Source organism: Ictidomys tridecemlineatus, chromosome X (assembly GCF_052094955.1).
Source record: "Ictidomys tridecemlineatus isolate mIctTri1 chromosome X, mIctTri1.hap1, whole genome shotgun sequence".
Lineage (NCBI taxonomy): Eukaryota > Metazoa > Chordata > Mammalia > Rodentia > Sciuridae > Ictidomys > Ictidomys tridecemlineatus.
The window spans coordinates 4,105,739-4,125,625 of record NC_135493.1 but is presented as its reverse complement, the minus strand read 5'-3'; the positions used below and the strand labels follow the sequence as shown (position 1 = coordinate 4,125,625).

General features: G+C 40.2%; 1 protein-coding gene across 4 annotated transcripts in view; it reads right to left on the bottom strand.

Moving 5' to 3' along the window:
- Cd99l2 (CD99 molecule like 2) overlaps nucleotides 1-19,887 on the bottom strand; it is a 109,886-nt gene that overhangs the window by 61,063 nt on the left and 28,936 nt on the right. For 3 of the 4 annotated variants that reach the window (XM_078034144.1, XM_021735406.3, XM_013364360.4), the window contains exon 2: nucleotides 1,116-1,178. In XM_078034144.1, coding sequence (XP_077890270.1) covers nucleotides 1,116-1,178 — 63 coding nt within the window. Of the gene's footprint in view, nucleotides 1-1,115; nucleotides 1,179-19,887 lie in introns of those variants that run through there. The other variant, XM_078034143.1, reaches the window with a different exon arrangement.

The window sequence follows — 19,887 nt, the reverse complement described above, 5'->3', positions numbered from 1 at the left end:
AGTAGTAGTAGTAGTAGTATATGAGGAAACTGAGATGCAGAGAAATCACTTGACTTATACAAGGTGACAATCAATTAATGGTAGAGGCTGGGTTCAGACCTAGGAAGGGTCTCACTCCAGAGCCCCCAACTTTCTCAACACAGAATATACAAAGAAATCCTCTAAACTCATTTTGAAAAGATGAGTAGCCAGCAGAAAGATGGGGAAAGGATGTGAACAGACAGTTCATCAAAGAGGAAAATGCAACTGGCCAATAAATATGTAATATGATGCTCTATCGTACTATAATCAGGGGAATGCATAATAAACAATGAGATATTGTTTTGTCTATCATATTTGGAAAATATTGATAAGAAAAATCTAGTGTTGTTGTAGCAGGTCTGAGAAAATAGGTCTTATTACAACAATATCAGTGGCAATACATAATAGCACACCCACTTTGGAATACAATTTGACAAAATTTACTAAGATGTAAAATACACACACACTTTGCCCTAGCAGTTTCATTACACATAGGTACAAAGGACATAGACAAGAATGTTCACTGTAGCCCTATTTGCAATTGTGTAAAAAGGGGGAAAAAACTACATATATGCCAGTGAATAAATGTCATTATTGGCCATGGCCAAATCCATACTACTGGAACGCTAGTTCTAAGAGGCACCAGTCTGTGCTCTATCTCCCTAGTGCCTAAAACAAGAACTGTCACAGAGGTGGCACTCAGATGTTTGCTGAATGCATACTGTAACATACAAAGCAGCAGTCAAAAACAAGCTATATATGTACATATGAAAAAGCCCTGCACATGTAATGAAAACAAAAAAATACCAACTAATCTTTAGAAAAATGTTTATAGAATAAATTGACAGAACAGCACAAAAAAATTAACATACTCCACAGCCTACTGTAGTTCCCTCTTGGGGACATTGTTAGATTTTCTCAACAAAGGACTTTACATATTCATATTTTAAAAATAATATAATTTCTAGTCATGCTTAACCTGATTAAGTGTAATATAGACTACCTATTGTTATTCTTGAGGGTATATATATTCTGAGTGGGTAGTCCCTATTAATCACTACTGTTTGGTTTTAATAGTTTGATTTACTACTCACGCTTTACTGAGGAAGTTTCTTTCAGTGCATCCTCCAGATTAAAATCATCAGAGTCTCCAGATCCTAAAAAGGAAAAGAGAATTTAAAAATTTAACTATCTTTGCATGAAACAAAATAATACTGAAATATTTTCTTGATATAGTAATTTCTCTTTAGAAAATAAAGGGATAAGAAAGGTAAGTCTCTACAAATGAAAACCAATAGTGGGAATAATATGCTTATATTAAACAAAAGACTTTTAAGTCTAATACTATAAAAACAGACAAAGAACAATGCTAATTAACCAAGGAGTTACAATGACTCTAATATATATGCAACCAACATTAGAACATCTCAATTTTTATGGGAAATATTAATAGATATGAAGAGGCTGTAATACAAAAATAGGAGACCCCACTTTTGACATTGGACAGATGAAGTAAACAGAAAATCAATAGGGAAACATTGGACTGAAACTACATTTTAGATCAAATAGATCCAACAATATTATAGAACATTCCATCCAATAGCAAAAAAAAAAAAAAAATACACATTCTTCTCAAATGCACACAGAATTTTCTCCAGGACAGATCACACATTAGGATACTAAATAAGTTCAAACACATCCAAGAAGACTGAAATCATATCAAGTATCTCTTCTGACCACAAGTGAATGAAACTACAAATCAATAATGGTAGCAATCTTGGAGAACTCACAAATAGACAAAAATTAAACAATATGCTCCTAACTAATCAATAGGTCAAATAAGAAATCAAAAGGAAAATTAAAATGTATCTTGAGACAAAGAAAAGGGGAAACACAGCCCATCAAAACTTATGGGGTGAAGAAAAAGCAGTGCAGTTAAGCAAGAAAAATAAATAAAAGACATTCATATACGAAATGAAGAACTGATAAATTCAGTAGGATTATCGGTTACAAAATAAACACAAAAATATCAGTCACATTTCTATATACTCCAAATAAGTTTTTGTTTGTTTGGGGGTGGCGGTTGTACTGGAGATTGAACCCAGAGGTACTTTACCAGTGAGTCACACTCCTGACCTTTTTTTTTTTTTTTTTGAGGTGGGGGTTACTGAAGATTGAACTCAGGGGCACACGACCACTGAGCCACATCCCCAGCCCTATTTTGTATTTTATTTAGAGACAGATCTCACTGAGTTGCTTAGCACCTTGCTTTTATATAGGCTGGCTTTGAACTTATGATACTCCTGCCTCAGCCTCCTGAGCTGCTTGTATTACAGGCATGTGCTAGCGCACCTGGCATCCTGGCCTTTTTAATTTTTAGACAGGGTCCTACTACATTGGTTGTGGCCTCACTGATTTGCTGGGACTGGCCTCAAATTCTAAATCCTCCTGCCTCAGCCTCCCAAGTCAATGGGATTATAAGCATGTGCCACTGCACCTGGCCTAAGTAAGTTTTAAAAAATTGAAAACAATCCTAGTTAACTATCATTAAAAACACTTAAGATGATGGGCATGGTGGCACAAGTCTGTAATTCCAGCTATATGGGAGACTAATGACAGTGAATTGCAAGTTTGAAGTCAACCTGGGCAACTTAGTGAGAACTTATTTTAAAATAAAATTTAAAATAGTACTAGGAAGTTCTGTATATGTAGCTTGCTTGGTATATGTGAGGTCCTGGGATATAGCTCAATAATACATTACTTGCCTAAGTAAGTAAGGCCCTGAGTTCAATTTCAGTACCCCCAAAAAAAAAAAAAAAAACAACTCTTAGGAATAAATTTAACCAAGGAAGTGAAAGATCTATACAATAAAATCTGAAAAAAAAATGGAATAAATTGAAGGACACATAAATAATTGGAAAGATATTCCATGTTCATGGATAGAACACTTAATATTGGTAAAGTGTTCATACTACTCAAACATTCTACAGATTGAATGACATTCCTATCAAAATTCCAATGTCATTTTTCACAAAAACAAAACAAAAAAAAAAGAATCCTGAAATTTGTGTGAAATCACAAAAGACCCTAAATTGCCAAAGTAATCTTGAGGAAAAAGAACTAATATGGAGGCATTATACTCACTGTTTTCAAAATACAGCATCCCTACCTAAAAATCTGAAATCCAAAATGCTCTAAAATTGTAAGAGTACACTCCTCCAACAAATATTTTGCTTGCAGTCCCAGCCATTCCTTTACTGCTTGTCAATATATCCTGCCACATGCCATTAGCTAAAGAGTTAAGAGCAACATAACACAATTTTGTAGTATTATTAATCCTTCAATGACCTTGGATTCAACAGATACTAACCATTTATGGATAAAACCATTCAATCTCAAACTACATTCTGAGCTATGAAGACTTCTTCAAAGCTTTCAAACAGGGGCTGAGGTTGTGGCTCAGCAGCACAGCACTTGCCTAGCACGTGCAAGGCCCTGGGTTTGATCCTCAGCACCACATAAAAATAAATAAAACAAAGGTATTGTGTCCACATCAATGTTTATAGCAGCACAATTCACAATAGCTAAACTGTGGACCCAACCTAGATGCCCTTCCGTGGATGAATGGATAAAAACAAAAATGAAGCATATATACACAATAGAATTTTCATTAAGAGAGAATAAAATCATCACATTTTCAGGTAAATGGATGGAGTTAGAGGAGATAATGCTAAGTGAAGTTAGCCAATCCCAAAAAAACAAATGCTGAATGTTTTCTCTGATATAAGGAGGCTGAGGGGCTGGGGATGTGGCTCAAGCGGTAGCGCGCTGGCCTAGCATGCGTGCGGCCCGGGTTCGATCCTCAGCAGCACCACATACCAACAAAGATGTTGTGTCCGCCGAGAACTAAGAAAAAATAAATAATGTTAAAATTCTCTCTCTCTCTGTCCCCCTCTCTCTCACTCTCTCTTTAAAAAAAAAAAAAGGAGGCTGATTCATAGTGGGGAAGGGAGGGAGAACATGGGAGGAATAGATGAACTCTAGACAGGGAGAGGGGTGGAAGGGAAAGGGAGGGGGCAGGGGATTAACAAGGGTGGTAGAATGTGATGGACATCAATGTCCAAAGTACATGTATGAAGGCTCGAATTATATGTCAACATACTTTATATACAACAGATATATGAAAAATTTTGCTGTATATGTGTAATAAGAATTGTAATGCATTCTGCTGTCATTTATTTTTTTAAATCAATAAAAAGGTATTGTGTCCAACTATAACTAAAAAGTAAATATTTTTTTTAAAAAAAGCTTTCAACCAGGGCCAGGGGTGTAGCTCAGTGGTACAGTGTTTGCCTGGCATGTATTAGGCCCTGAGTTCCATCCCTAACCCTGCAAAAAGGAAAATAATCTTACAACCAATAACAGCTACTAAATCCAAGACAAGAACAAATACTCTTATAAAGATATTATATCTCAATTTTTTTTCAAATAGGTTCATATTCTATAGCCCTTTTGTGCCACCCAAAAGTACTCAGCTTGGGATGGAGACAAGAATCCCACAAGTTCTCTCTTTGGCACCAACATACTTTAAAAAGCAACTGATCCATCCCAGGCTGTTCAAAACCTCCAATCCCTGTATAAGTAGGTAGTATTCAACTTATCTCATTCCACTTCAGAGAGTCACAAAGAGTTTCTTTTAAATGAAACAATTACACAGTGAACTGGTGATACCTGTCTGGAAATTCTTTTCAAACACAGCAGAACTTTAAAAATGTTCCCTCACAGACTTTTATGTGTCCTTGAGAAGACCTATTGAATAAGAAAAGTGCTGGTTCCACCCACAGACACCTCCAGCAGCCAAGGTTTGCCTTCAGAAGATTATGTCCCTTTGGAAGGGAACACAAACTTGACCTCATATTGCAACCTGACCCACCACCACTGGCATCTGAAGCTAAGTGTGCATTTTAATGAAGGCTATAAAACAAGACACAGCCAGTCCTTATAAGAAAATTGTATCATGACCTGGCAGTGAGCCATAACCTGCCAAAGCTTTGATAGAATGTCTGATCCTTGAGAGACACCATCTAATGGGCCCTTAAGTAGCTTTTCATTTAGATTTGATTAATCACTCCCTCCTTTGTTGTTTGCACACCCATTCCAGCTAAGTGTTTATGTGCATCTTCTCCCTAGACCTGCCCTGTTCAACATGGTAGCTACTAGCCACATGTGGCTATTTATAATAAAATTAATTAAAATTCAGTAAATATTTAAAATTTAGCTCCTTACCTGCACTAATCACATTTTAAGTGCTCAATAGCCACATGTGACTGGTGACTACTGGGTTGAACAACACAGAGAACATTTCCACCTTATAGAAAGTTCCATAGGACAGCATTACCTTAGACAGTGAGCTGTTTGGAGCCAAGGCAGGGACTTGGTAATCTCCATAGCAATGCTAAATACAGACCTGGCAGCAAAGAAGCATCTCTATAGGTCTGTTCATTTGCATTACCCAAACTCTGGCTCCATTCAGGGACAGGATCTCTGATCTGTTTCTAGGAATTCACAGTCCACAGTGCCTGATAATAATTTGTGACAAATCCATATATCTGCATAGGAATGTGTCTGCTGCCTACTGCTGGATGAAAAACTGCAAAGATTTCAGAGACAAAGTCAGGATTCAAGCAGGGAGATTGGTGCCTCTCAAGTGACCAGTGACATCCATCCACCTGCTTTCTAAGGATGGATTCTATTCTACCTTTTCCCTTTATATATGCAAGCAATTTTCATTCAGTTCTTTTGGAAGAGGGCCCAGTATAAATCCTAAATGAATATATATTCACCTGAACTGCTTCAGTTTTCAAGATTTTAAAATCTTGATCCTTTTCCAAGGATATGAATAAGGAAGAATACCAGGGACATCTTAGTCTGGTAAATCACAGATGTGTCATCTCAGATTTTCCATTTGTCTGCTTTACTAGTGGTTCCATAAATACTCACACTATATTTAAGTGTGCCCAGGAAAGCCATGATACTACTCATCTGTCTGTCATCTGGGCTAGCATCTGTGTCTAAACAATTCCAAGGGCATGAAGCTACTTATTAAAAAGGAAACAGACTTGTCAATAGGGAGAATACCAACTAATGCAAAGAAAGCCCATTACAAGAGAGATCAGATTCAAAACCAGACCTGAGGGATAAAATCATGACCCAGAAAAATACAATTGTGGCACAAACCTCTTGATCATTTGGTTTCAAAGAATAAGAGTAACATTGGCCTCTATTATCAGATGAAGCCTTGACAGAGGGATAAGGGACATAGCTTAACATAACCTGAAATATGCCATGTAATAAAGATGTTCCACCATGATGGAATAAAGCCCTCGCCTTGTGCGGCTACTTGTAAAGCATGATGCCCACCCCATCCCATCCCTGCTCTCTGGCAGAGGGTACTGGGGCCAAAATTACTAAAAGCAAAGACTAGAGGTCACAGAAACAAGTTCACACCTCCATACCTACCATTGAAATATTCCTGAAAATTGCTTTGTGGGAAATCTATGCAACAAAGTGACTGGGAGGCATGGTCAATTTTCCAAAGGTCTCTTTGTGGAAATAATTTCTCTCCCTTAATGCAAAAAGTAGGTATCCTCTCTCACTTCTTGCTAGAGGATGGAAGGGAACCAAAAATGCTAGTTCTATTAATTCCCAATTTCTATGGGATTTTGCACCCTTTTAAATTTTGTTGCCTCAGGCTGGGGATATAGCTCAGTTGGTAGCGTGCTTGCCTTGCATGCATAAGGCCCTGGGTTCGATTCCCAGAACGAAAAAAAAATTTGTTGCCTCAATCTAGACTCTAACGCACTTGTTCTTGATAAATTTAGACTTTTATACCCCAAAGCATGCTGAGTAATTGATATCCTCTGGCTTAGTTAGGTTGCAGCATCACAAGGTAACATGAAAATGACCTACATCTTATTCTGATTACTAAATGGATTTAGCTGTTGCCATCTGAGCTCCAACTAATTTCATGAATAAATTCCAAGCCCTCTCAGAGAAGACAATAATGACACAAAGTCAGTTCACAAGAAGACAGGAATCGGCATTTCAGTCCAAAACAGCCACCACCACCAATCCAACTGCAGTGGCCACTGCAGAGTCAGAACCAGCAGCTGATTTCAAGTATACATAGAGCTGCCCTCTCCAGTTCCACTGGGGAAAGGGAAACTCAGTAAAGAAGGGATCCTTCAGATGCAGGCGCCAGGACTGAAAGTCTTTTTTTAAAAAAAAAAAATATTTATTTTTTAGTTGTAGGTGGACACAATATTTTTATTTTATTTATTTATTTCTATGTTGTGCTGAGGATCAAACCCAGGGCCTCACACGTTCTAGGCAAGTGCTCTACCACTGAGCCACAACCCCAGCCCCAGGACTGAAAGTCTTTTTACATGTTTCCAGGAAGTATCTAAGTGTCTTATGTAGCAAGTGGCTTGATCTTCAATGTGGGGAAATTATTTGTTTAGGAATTTTATGTAAGTCACTTTGCTGATGAGTTGCAATTAAAAGTATTCCTTTCTACACAGAAACCAACTGTCTGATGGATGCTCAAGAGAAAACTTTAAATGCACTTTGTATGTCTACAAGTATAACCTTTTCATGGAGAAGTCAGAGCTGAGAACTAGGGGCCTGCTTAGCACAAGAAAAATATAATAGGTGCCAGGGACTTGTGATGAGGAAAATGGAGACTGCCAATGGGTGGCAGAAATGGTCTAGAATTAGGTAGTGGTGATGGTTGTAAGACATAGTGAATCTATTAAAAACACTGAATTACAGAAATTGAAATAGTAAGTTTTACGTTCTGTGAATTATATCTCAACAGAAAATGGAGTAGCTATCTCCACATACTTTCACTGGAACCTCAGAAATCAGATGGTCCTTTTACAGGTAGGACACCAGGAGCCAAAGCAATTAATCATTAGGCAGCAGAAATATAAATGACCCCCAAACCAGAAGATGCAAGAATTAGTCCCAGTTTGCCACACAGTGCCTGAAAGCCCAAGAGCAATCACTTGACCCCAGAGAATAACCTGTTCCCTATACGTGAAATAAAGGTATCATACCTGATTACTCCTCCCCCTTCAGGAAAAGCTGCATGTATAGTGGTAATAAAATGGTCATGGACAAATCAGGTGCTGTTGTGATGCTTCAGGAGACTTAATGTCTCATAATAGTCCATGACTAGAGGTGCACTCCTCTCAGGTCTGCAGTTTGTATGAAGGAGTACAAGTACTAAGTGTGCTGAAGGGTGATGCTGCTGCTGTCACATGGAGAACCGGTCCAAGGCTGTGCCAGGAAAACACCTGAGGATATCAGTACAGGTGACTGGCTTTGAAACCAGAGCCTTGATGCAGATCTCAGCTCACTACTCACCAGCAGGGACACTTGGACAAGGGACTTGATAGTTCTAGGCCTCAGTTTCCTTGTCTGTCAACTAGAGATAATATGACTTACTACAGTGCAATGATGTCAGAATTAGTCATTCTATAAAAAGTGTTTAGTATAGTATCTGAAATATAGGAATCCGTCAAATATTACATATTATTATTACTAATAGATCAATTAGTAAGTAGAAGAAGCTCATCAATCATGGATGAGTAAGTAGATTATAAGTAAGTCCTTTTAAAATGTTCAAACACGTTTTTATTGGTGCTTCTTGGTTATACATGACAGTAGAATCCATTTTGACATAATTACACAAGCATGGGATATATCTTGTTCTAATTCAGACCCTAGTACCTCTCATCACCCTTTGCTCTCCCCACCTAGTGCTCCCTTCCTTCTATCGATCTTCCTGCCATTTACCCATAGTTATTTGTCAATTACTTTTTTGCAAACACATTCTTTTTAAATATTTTTTAGTTGTAAATGGGTCTTTATTTTATTTATTTATTTATATGTGGTGCTGAGGATCAAACCCAGGGCCTCACACATGCCAGGCAAGTGCTTTACCACTGAGCCACAACTCCAGCCCCTACAAACAGATTCTTATATAAAGCCACTCAGTGTCTGTTGAACCTTTAGATTCTACTGTTGCGCCATAAGCCTGGGAAACCAGGGTATAAGAATATTGGTGCTTTGGATACAGCCGTACCCAAACACTTCTAAGCCATAGTCTGTCAACTAATAACAATATATGCAGCATTCCTTTCCCCGAGGCCAACCTAAACAAGTGGCTTTCTGTGTGATTTCTTAGATAAGGTGAGAAGTTGTGTCTGGCCACTGCTGCATACATGAATATGTTGAAATCAGAGATTCTTGTGAGTAAACAGAGGGACTGAGGGACCATCCCAGCAGCTACCAAAGCTCCTTTTACATCAGGAACTCCCGCCTTCACTCCCTGAATGGTACAGGTTGCTTCATCATGGTCCATACTGAGAAAAAGGAAACTGAACTCAGTAAAGTCATAACACCCTTGGTCATTTGTTGTCTTAGCATGATCCATGCCCTATGCATGCCTCATCCAGTCACCTGCCATCTGCCACTGTGGACCTCTGGACTGCCCTGATGCTGAATGCCCTTAACTGTCCAGCCCCATCTGATAGAAAACAAGGACTTTGGGTGACTTTCCCCAACTCACCCTCTTTCAGCAGGAAACAGTTTGGAGATATCATCACCCATTTTTCCATAGAAATGGAATATAGATATTGACACTGGGGAAATGTAACAGTGGTCTACTTTAGGCTTTGAATATAGTAGCCCCTGCTGCTCTGCCACTGCAACTAATTTTTAAATGGACATGTTTCTTTCACTTCCTCTCTCCAGGCTCCTCCCTAATCTCCCTCTCCCTAATCTCAAGGGAAACAGGATTGCCTTTCTTCCCCATTCTAGGCAGAGTTATTTGTCCTTGAGTGCACACCTACCATAGAAAATAAGTAATCCAGATTTGGGGTTGGTACCAGAAGATTTCAGAAATGGCTGTCATTAAAGTGTTGTTCTGACTGATAGGCAGAATCACAGCCTCTGGGACAGGAGTCCCCTGCATTTCTCCTTTGCTAGCAAATCAGTAAACCTTCTTTTTCCTTTTTATCAAAAAAAAAAGAAAGAGAGAGAGAGAGAAATCAGAGGTAGGCAGAGCAGAGCACAACCTCAAAGATCTCTTACTCCAATCCATTTGTTTTAGAGATAAATAGGATCCATGAAAAAAAGTTGATTTTTTTCAAGTTATGTTTCAAATTGGTTAAACAAAAACAGGATACTTTAATTACAAGAAAGCTCATTTTGCAGTGCAGATGCACTAGAATGAAGCCTGGGTTGCACAATGGCCCCAACAGGCTGGCCTGGGTAGAGCCTGATCTAACCCAGACAGCCTATAAGGCAAAGCAAAGCAATCATGTCACAAGGTCAAGCATTAGCTAGGGGTTTCCCTGTCAAGGGCCAGCTCAGAAGTAGAATCCAAAAGTACACTTCCCAAGCCCCATAAAGATTTTAGTCTTGCCGTGTGTGTGGTGCACAACTGTAATGCCAGCAACTTGAGAGACTGAGGCAGGGGGATCGCAAGTTCAAAGTCAGCCTCAGCAACTTAGTGAGGCTCTAAGCAACTCAATGAGACCCTGTCTCTAAATAAGATATTTTTTAAAAAGGGTTGGGGATGTAGCTTAGTGGTTAAGCACCCCTGGGTTTAATCTCTAGTGCCAAAAAATTAAAAAAAAAAGAAGACGACTTCAGTTGTGCTACCCAGCCAGGCCACTACAACAGTAGAAAGGCATTAGCAACACCTCCCATATGTTCCTGAAACAGACCTTTCTTCAGAATTGCAATCCTGCAGGTGCTTTTACCTGCAGGGATATTCTCACAGCTCCTCCAAGAAAGCATGTCCTGAACTGGCTTCTGTCTCCCCGTCATACTAGTAATCATTGTCCCAGCTCTTTGTCTTCATTACTGTTGTGTCGTACCAAGTTTTGAAATTGGGAAATGGGAGTCCAATAACTTTGTTCTTGTTTTTCAAGTCTGTTTGGCTATTTTAGGTCGCCTGAATTTCCATATGAATTTTAGGATCAGCTTGTCCATTTCTGCAAAAAGGCAGCTGGGATTTTAATGGGGATTGCATTGCATCTGTAGATCAATTTGGGAAGTATCATCCCATCTATTTTTAAACATGCTCAAATCTCCCATTTTAAGCTAGAAAACCCTCTTTTAACTGTGTACGCCCATCTCGATACTGCTGCCTTCTCTCCCCTTCTTCGTGAGCTAACTTATAAAAATGGCTGTCTATACTCCACTCCCGCCCCTTTGAATCACTTCCCAATGTCTCAGAGCCAAATGCCTAAGCTTGCCTCTCTAGCCCAAGTTCCCCATCTGTTTCACTGAATGGCACTGCCACTCAACCCACCATTCAAGCCAGAAACCTGCAAGCCATTCTGGACATATTATCTCCCACACTCTATAGCCACCTCATCACCAGAAACTATTGATTCTGCTTCCACAACATGCCTGAGGTCCACCTACTTCTCTATGTCTAGCCCATACAGCAAACATCCTTCTCCTGGACCACCACAATAGCCATGTGCCTAGGCCTTCCAGGAGAATGGGTAAGGTGTAGAGTCGGTCCCAACCCACTCATGCCCACAGGCAGGGAGATACTTTCTTCCTTTCTAAGCAAACATCCTAGTATATTACCTACCCTGCTTGAAGCTCTCAAAAACATCCTCAGTATATTGATTATAAACTGCACATGCCTAACTATCGCCTGCCAGGCCTCCAATTCTGCCTGATGTGGCCCCTACAGTCCTCCTTTGTACTAGACCTCTCACTGTTTCATGTAAGTTTTTATGATTATTTTCAAGTAATGCATGCCCACCTAATCCATTCAGTCACCTGCAGACAGGTATACATTAACAAACTTAGACAAAACACCATTGTTGAGGGCCACAGACAAGTCAAGATGGCGCCTGGCACTTTGCCAGGAGGAGTGGTTTGAGACATAACGCCAGCCAACCATTAAGATGATGGAGATTCCTTAATGACTGACTGCTGTGTCTAGATTATGTCTATTAAGTTAAGCTGTGTATAATTATTAAGATGATGAGGATTCCTTAATGACTGCTTGCTGTAACTGGATGATGCTAAACTGAGTCAAGCTGTGTATTCAGTTATGTATATATACCTCTGCTGTCCTACAATAAAGCGGCTCCTGCCGTATCAACCTTCACAAGTTGCTTGTCACCGCCCCCCCCCTTACTTTGCCCAGCCAGACTTCGGCACACCACACATGTTGCAATGAAGTGATACTCATAGAAACAAATAGTACAACAAAAGAATGCTTACCCTTATTTGGGGGATGGACTTTAATGTTTTCCAATCTACCATGTCTCTTGTGTAGAGGGCTAATTGCAACCCACTACACTGCTTGCACAGCCCATTGATGGGTGGAGACCCAGCTGCAACAGTGCTATAGAGACCCTGCCTAAGAAGCAAGTGCTTCCTATATGATAGCCAAGCCCAGATCAAAGAAAAGAAGCATTTTTAAAATTTTTTATTTCTTTTTTTTAAGAGAGAGAGAGAGAGAGAGAGAGAGAGAATTTTTCTTTAATATTTATTTTTCAGTTCTTGGCAGACACAACATCTTTGTATGTGGTGCTGAAGATCGAACCCGGGCCGCACGCTACCGCTTGAGGCACATCCCCAGCCCAATTTTTAATTTCTAATTTTTTAATTATCTTAACTCTACAAATTTATGAGGTACTATGCAATAATATGACACATGTATACAGTATATAATAATCAAATCAGAATATTTAACATTTCCATCTTCTTAAATATTCGATAGTATTTTATTGACATGTAATGTACTCACATATGGCAAGCAGTATAATATTTCAATACATGTATACGATATGTACTTATCAAATCAGAATGATTGGCATTTTCATCTCCTTGTCATTACTTTGTCTCTTTTCCCCCCTCATCATTACTTTGTGTTTGGAGCTCCTCTCTCCCAGTTATAAAGAAAACACATAATAGGTTATTGTGACTAACCAAACATACCAGAAATCTCTGCCCTCCAGATGTAGGGATCTGAACTCTAGGCTTGCTTCTGTTGTCTTCTAATTTGGATAAATTATTCCCACCCTCTGCCTCCATTCTCCCATTCTACAGAAGGAAGGTATTGGATTAGATGACTAAACAAAATGCCCATTTCTTGAGGACCTAGGGTTGGCAAGTCTTCATGCCAGGTGTTTCGCATCAATACTCCAATGGTCAGCTACCACTGTGCTGATAAGCAATGTCTTTTACAATGGGGAGCCAGGTTCAGAAAGGTACAGCTGCACTGGGTCATTCCGCCAGTCAATCTGATTCTGCCCCAGCATGCCTGCCTGTGAGGTCCCATAACAGTCAAGTGCTTTGATAAGACAGTTGCATTACCTTTCCCTTGGGGCTATAACAATTTTCCGTACACATAGTAGCTTCAAAGGGTAATTTTATGCTCTTACAGTTCTGGAGGTCAGAAGTCTGAAGTGAGTCACACTAGGCTAAAATCAGGACACTAGCAAGCTGCAACTCTTCCGGAGGCTCTAAGAGATAGTGTCTCCTTGACTTTTCCAGATCTGGAGGCTGCCTGCATCGCTTGGCTCATGACCCTTTATCTTTAAAGTACATTATTCTAACCTCTGCTTCTGTCATCACATCTTTCTCTGACTCTCCTGACTACCTCTTTGACTTATCAAGCCTCTTGTGATACAATGGACCAGATGGATAATCCAAGCTAATCTTCTAATCTCAATATCCATAACTTAATCTTGTCTGAAAGCCCATTTGCCTTACAAGGCAACATTCACAAGTTCCAGAGACCTGGATGTGGATATCAGGCAGGGGAGGAGAAGAAGTACTCTGCCCACAATAATCAATAACTACCAGATAGTGTCCTGTTTCAAGCACTTAAATTGTTCACTCCTGCCTGGCTAAAAGAGTGCTTCAGGTCAGTTGCTTTAGCAGTGAAAATCTGCTTTGGTAGGGCAGTCAGAGGAGTCATCAGTGAGGTGAATTTTCACTAAAAAAGACCAATTTTGCAGGCTCAGTTGGACAAGCACATCTGGTAAAATTGACTGACATTTTTCAAAGATCCCTCTGTTGTGTGGAGAACTGTTTGTGGGAGGTCAATCGGGGAGCCATGGCTGTCAGCCAGACCTATGAGGACAATGATTTAGCACAGGATGACAACTCCCTACCATGGCCCAGACCTCTGGAATTCATTTGGTCACTAGACCTCAGTTGGTTCTTCCCCTCATCTGAGTCCTCATGGGTCCCTCTGCATGGAAACTCTTCTCAACACATCCCTTCATCAAATTCTGCTCCAGTACCTCAGATTCTTTCTTTCTTTAAAATATCTTTATTGAAAGTATACATTCAATGGGAATTCAGTGTTTTTTATTATATTCACAATGGTCTGTAATCATCACACACATCACTTTTTTTTTAAAAGAGAGAGTGAGAGAGGGTGAGAGAGGGAGAGAGAGAGAGAGAGAGAGAGAGAGAGAGAGAGAGAGAGAGAGAACTTTAATAATTATTTTTTTTTTAGTTATCGGTGGACACAACATATTTGTTTTGTATGTGGTGCTGAGGATCGAACCTGGGGCCGCACGCATGCCAGGCGAGCGCGCTACCGCTTGAGCCACATCCCCAGCCCCTCACACACATCACTTTTTAAAAACATTTCCATCACCCCAAAAGGAAACCCTGAACTTCTTTTTTTTTATATTTTTTTAAGTTGCCAATGGGCCTTTATTTTATTTATTTATATGCGGTTCTGAGACTTGAACCTCATGCCTCACACATGCCAGGCAAGTGTGCTACCACGAAGCCACAGCCCCAGGCCAACCCTGAACCTCTTAAGTAGCTATTTCTCATTGCCCCTCCCCCCCCACCTCTTGGAAACCATGAATTTACTTTCTGTCTCCATGGATTTGCCTGTTCTGGATATCTCATATGAATGGAATCTCTTGTAACCACCTTGTTTGTTTGTTGGTTGGTTGGTGCTAGGGATAAAACCCAGGAGCATTTTATCACTGAACCATAGCCGTAGCTGTTTTTTATTTTTTTTTATTTGGAGACAGTGTCTCCTAAATTGCTTAGGACCTTGCTAAATTGTGAAGGCTGGTTTCAAACTTGTAATCCTCCTGCCTCAGCCTCCAAAGTCACTGGGATTACAAGGATGTGCCGATGGACCTGGTTTACTACTTTGTTTTATTCAGCAACATGTCTTCAAGGTTCATCCATATAGAAGTATGTGTCAGAAATTCATTCCTTTTTATGGCTAAATGATAGCCCATTGAGTATACACAGCACATTTTATTTGGTCACTTATCAATCAGTGACCATTTGGGTTGATTCTACCTTTTGATATTATAAATAGTGTTCTATGACTATTCATGTAAAAGTTTTGGTATAGACATGTTTTCAATTATCTTACATATATATAGAACTACTACTTTTGACAGTAAAATACAATAAGCAACCATGAAGTTGATTTTTTAATCCAATTCATGCCATACTCTTCTGCTGCTTATAACCATCTCCTCCCAACTCTTGGTCTTAAGAGATGTATGTATAGGATCTATACTCTTGCCATTTACAGCCACTCTAGGCCATGTCAGCCAACCTGCGTCTCCAGATAGAGATGTGTCACACATACACACACTCCAGTAAAAGTGGAATGATACATATCTAGAGTGAGCTGGGGATGCAGCTCAGTGACAGAGCACTTGCCTAGCATGCTCAAGGCCCTAGGTTTGATCCCTAGCACTGAGGAAGGAAAAAAAGGATGATGACAAGAACTGGAAAAGTTTCACCCACATATATTGAGAAATTCTTTAGGGAAAAAAGCCACTGAATACTGTAACCTGCTTTGACATTCATGCTGTGTGGTGTAGGGCCGCAAAGACTATGCATACTAGAATCAGAACACTGGGGTTAGAGTCGCCTCCACCCTGGCCCTGGCATTTCACTGCTCAGTAACTCAGTTTCTCACCTGGAATATAGGGGTGATAAATCAGTGCCAGAACACAGGGCTCTTGCAAAGGTTCAGCAACAGAACTCGGGTCCTTCCCTTCCCCTCGAATCTTTGAGGGCCTTCAAAGGCCAACATGACCCAATTATTAGTTTACAGTTCTGCAAAGGTAGGTCCAGTCAGAGGGGCCTCCTCACAATCACTCAAATAGTTAGGCCTGTTTTAGAGCTGTGATCTCTTTAATGACATGTGGTATAAGTACAACAAAAACCCTTTTGAAGGATAACTTCAAAAGGGTGGGCCTTTTCTGTAGTACACATAGCACTGCAAGTCCCACTGAGTTGGAGCAACCTAGAACACTATACTCAACCAGCTAACTACAAACCTAGGCCCTATCCCCAACCTGGCAATCACTGCTACTTGCCAAGCCTAGAGATGCACCCGAGAAACATGTGCCTGAGAGACGTGCCAGCATAATGTATAAAGTGGGAGAATCTAAGCACCAAATCAATGGCTGATGGGCCAAAAACTTATAGCCCAACAGTCAAAATGTACCTCCTTGGGGAGCCCTTCCCTAATGTGGCCCTTCAACCCCAGACACAGGGTGCAATTTTGTCCAATTCATCTCTTGCTGTTCCCCCAATAGGAGCCCATGGGAGCAGCAAAGTCCTGTCTCTAGCTGTAAGCTCACAGGTTGATCCAGGGGGGACACACACTGGGACTCTCACTCAACTTGCAAAACAAGCAGCCCACCAAGCAGTTCTCCCAATACCATGCCACTCTTGAAATAATTTAATCTGAAATTATCTCATCTGTGTTATTTCTCTGTTCCCTCTACCGCACTCTGGGTCATTTAATTATTACCATTCATAATAAGACACCACACTGCCTAGGAATTCCCTGGGTGCAAGCTGAAGAAAAGTGACTTTTTAGTAGCTAATCTATAGAGCAAAATCACTCCTCAGCAAAGGCAAAGAGTGACACTTTACACTTTTGTTATGGGCTGAATTGTGTACCCCCTCATTCATATATTGAAGTCCAGTTCCTCAAAAAGTGACTGTATTTGGAGATAAGAGTTTAACAGAGGTAACCAAGTTAATATCAAGTCATTAGGGTGGGCCCTAATGTAATAGGATTGGTGTCCTCGTAATAAGAGAAGATAGGAACGGAGATAAAAGTCGGTAGTAGAACAGTTGCCTGGCATACATGAGACCCTGGGTTCAATTTCCAGCACGAAAAAGAAGAGGAGGAGGGGGAGAAGGAGGAGGAGGAATAGAAGGAGAAAATACATAAAAGACTATGTGAAGATGAAAACAGACTGGAATTACCAGGAGCTAAAGGAAGCAAGGAAGGGTTCTCTTCTACAAGTTTCAGAAGGAATATGCCCTGTCAGCACCTTGATGTCAGATTTCTAGCCTCCAGAAATGTAAGAGTATATTTCTATTGTTTGCAATCACCCAGTTTGTGGTACTTCATCATGACAGCCCCAGGAAATTCCAATAGCTACTGGAGTAAAAATGCATATGCCTGACCCACAAGTCACTCCCCAAACTGGCCCCAACCTGCCACTTCTAGATCCTTCCCCATTGCTCCTCACTGCACATACTCTGGATGCCCCATCTGGGATGATTCCTTGAAGGATTCCACTTCCTGGCCCTGGAGTACTCTTTTCTGCCTTCCATCTCCACAGAAAATTATTGCCCATGTCAAGCATCATGTCCTCTAGAAAGCCTGTGCCCACCCCACAAGGCAAAAGAGCTCTTTCTCCTGGCTGTCACTTCATGGGTCAACAAGCAGAATTCTAACTTCTCTGCACAAAGTAGGGCCAAGAGACTCAAGGTGAGGACTCCTGAAGTAGGCCCATTATAGCACAGGCTCCCTGTACACTCAGCATATGTATCAAATGAAATCACCTAACCCAGCATTTTTTTTTAACAACAGCAAAACCTTCCATCTGAGGGGGGAAAGGAATGAATGACTGATACACACAACATGGATGCATCTCAGGAGAATCATGCTGAGTGACAGTCAGACAATCCTACTCTCAAAAAAATAAATGCAGCATACTACATAATCCCAGTTTTACAAAACTCTAGAAAAAGTGAACTTGTCTACAGTGAGAGAAAAAAAAAGATCAGTGATTACCTTGGTATAGGGAGGAGAGGAGAAAGGGTTATAAGGAAGCTTTTCGGGCCAAGTGAGATGTTGGTAACCTTGACTGCAGTAATGGTCTCACAGTTGCGCACATTTGCCAGAACTGACCAAACTGTTCAATTTAAACGTGGGCAGTTCACTGTATGTCCATTACACTTCAATAAAGCAGTTAAAAACAGCAACAAATTATATACCTCTTAGAGAAAGGAAAAAAAAGGCCTAAACCATACAATAGTCTCTGGGGGCCAGCACCATCTACCTCCCACCTTGCTGACCTATTTGAGGTTTTTTCATTTCTTGTTTTCATAAAGCCTGGAATAATACATACCAAAATGTCAGTAGTAGTTGTCCATTTTCTAGGAATATATTATGTTCATATTCAAAATTAAAACTATTTTTAAAAAGCAATGTGACACAGTACAAAAAGTACATTCCTGCTGTAGATGGAATATCTCAAAGATGCTCTCATTCCAACTTGAATTTGTCACACTATGTAGCAAAAGTGACCACAAAATGTGACTAAACTAAAGGTGTTGAGATGAGGAGGTAATCCTAGATAATATATGTGGGCCCAAGGTAATCCCAAGGGTCTGTGTAGTGTAAAGAAAGAGGGATGAGACAGGGTCTGAGCTTGTGGGATAAGAGGAAGGAGTCAAAACCCCAGAATGCAGGCAATCTCCAGAAAATAGAAAAGATAAGGAAACAAATTCACCTCTTGGGACCCCGAAAGGAATTCTTGCTTTTAGCCCAGTGAGACCCTTGTCAACCTTCTAATACCCAGAACGTAAAGGAATATACTTTGTGTTGCTTTAAGTCTCTAAGTTCATGGCAATTAGTTATACCAGTAGTAGGTGACTATTTGTTTCTTTCTTCTATATACTTGTCCATCCAGACACCATCCTAGGCCTGGAGAATAGCATGAACATCACAACCCCTGCCCCAGAGAAGTTTCCAAACTAGCTGACATCCAAATGATGTGCAAGCACCACCCTTTGTTCTTAACAGGTTTGCAGTATTCATTTGGAAACCTTTCTAAATCCTATTCTGCTAACTCTTTAATGTCAGACATTCAACAAGCAATTATCCTTTTTTTCTTTAAAAAAAAAGTCCTACTTACAATTATGTATATTATAATTGGGCAATATGAGTGACAAAGGCCTTAATTATGGCCCATAATTCACACCTAGTATATTATTAGGTCTTTGCTACATGTTGGCATTTGTGAACATTATACTATGGCTCTGTCATTTGCACAGCTGCTTCCAATTATTGTAGTTATTGGGCACTTGTGTATGGTAAGGTAACAAATGATGGCAGTCCAACCACCAGAGCTTGTATTTACCTGAGCAAAATACATTTTGGTCACTGCCCCCTCCCCAATCAAACACAGAAAGGGGCTTCCAGGAGGGATAAACTCCATCCACAAGGAATTCAATTTGCAAATCTTGCAAATTATCACATTATTACATAAAGATAGGCTTATCACAATCTAATTTTCAGATGAGAAGACTAAATCAGAAAGTAACCAAAGGCAGCAAGTCAAGAAGAAAGAATTAGAGGGTTCCTTTTCATTCCTCCATTTGGATCTTGCAACACTGGCTCATCAGTGGGGCATAACATTCTCAGGGTAGTTTTCTGCATACTTCTGTTTGTTGAAGCAAAATCTGCCTGTCTCATTGTACTATCCCCCCAAAATTCAAGTGCAACCAGAA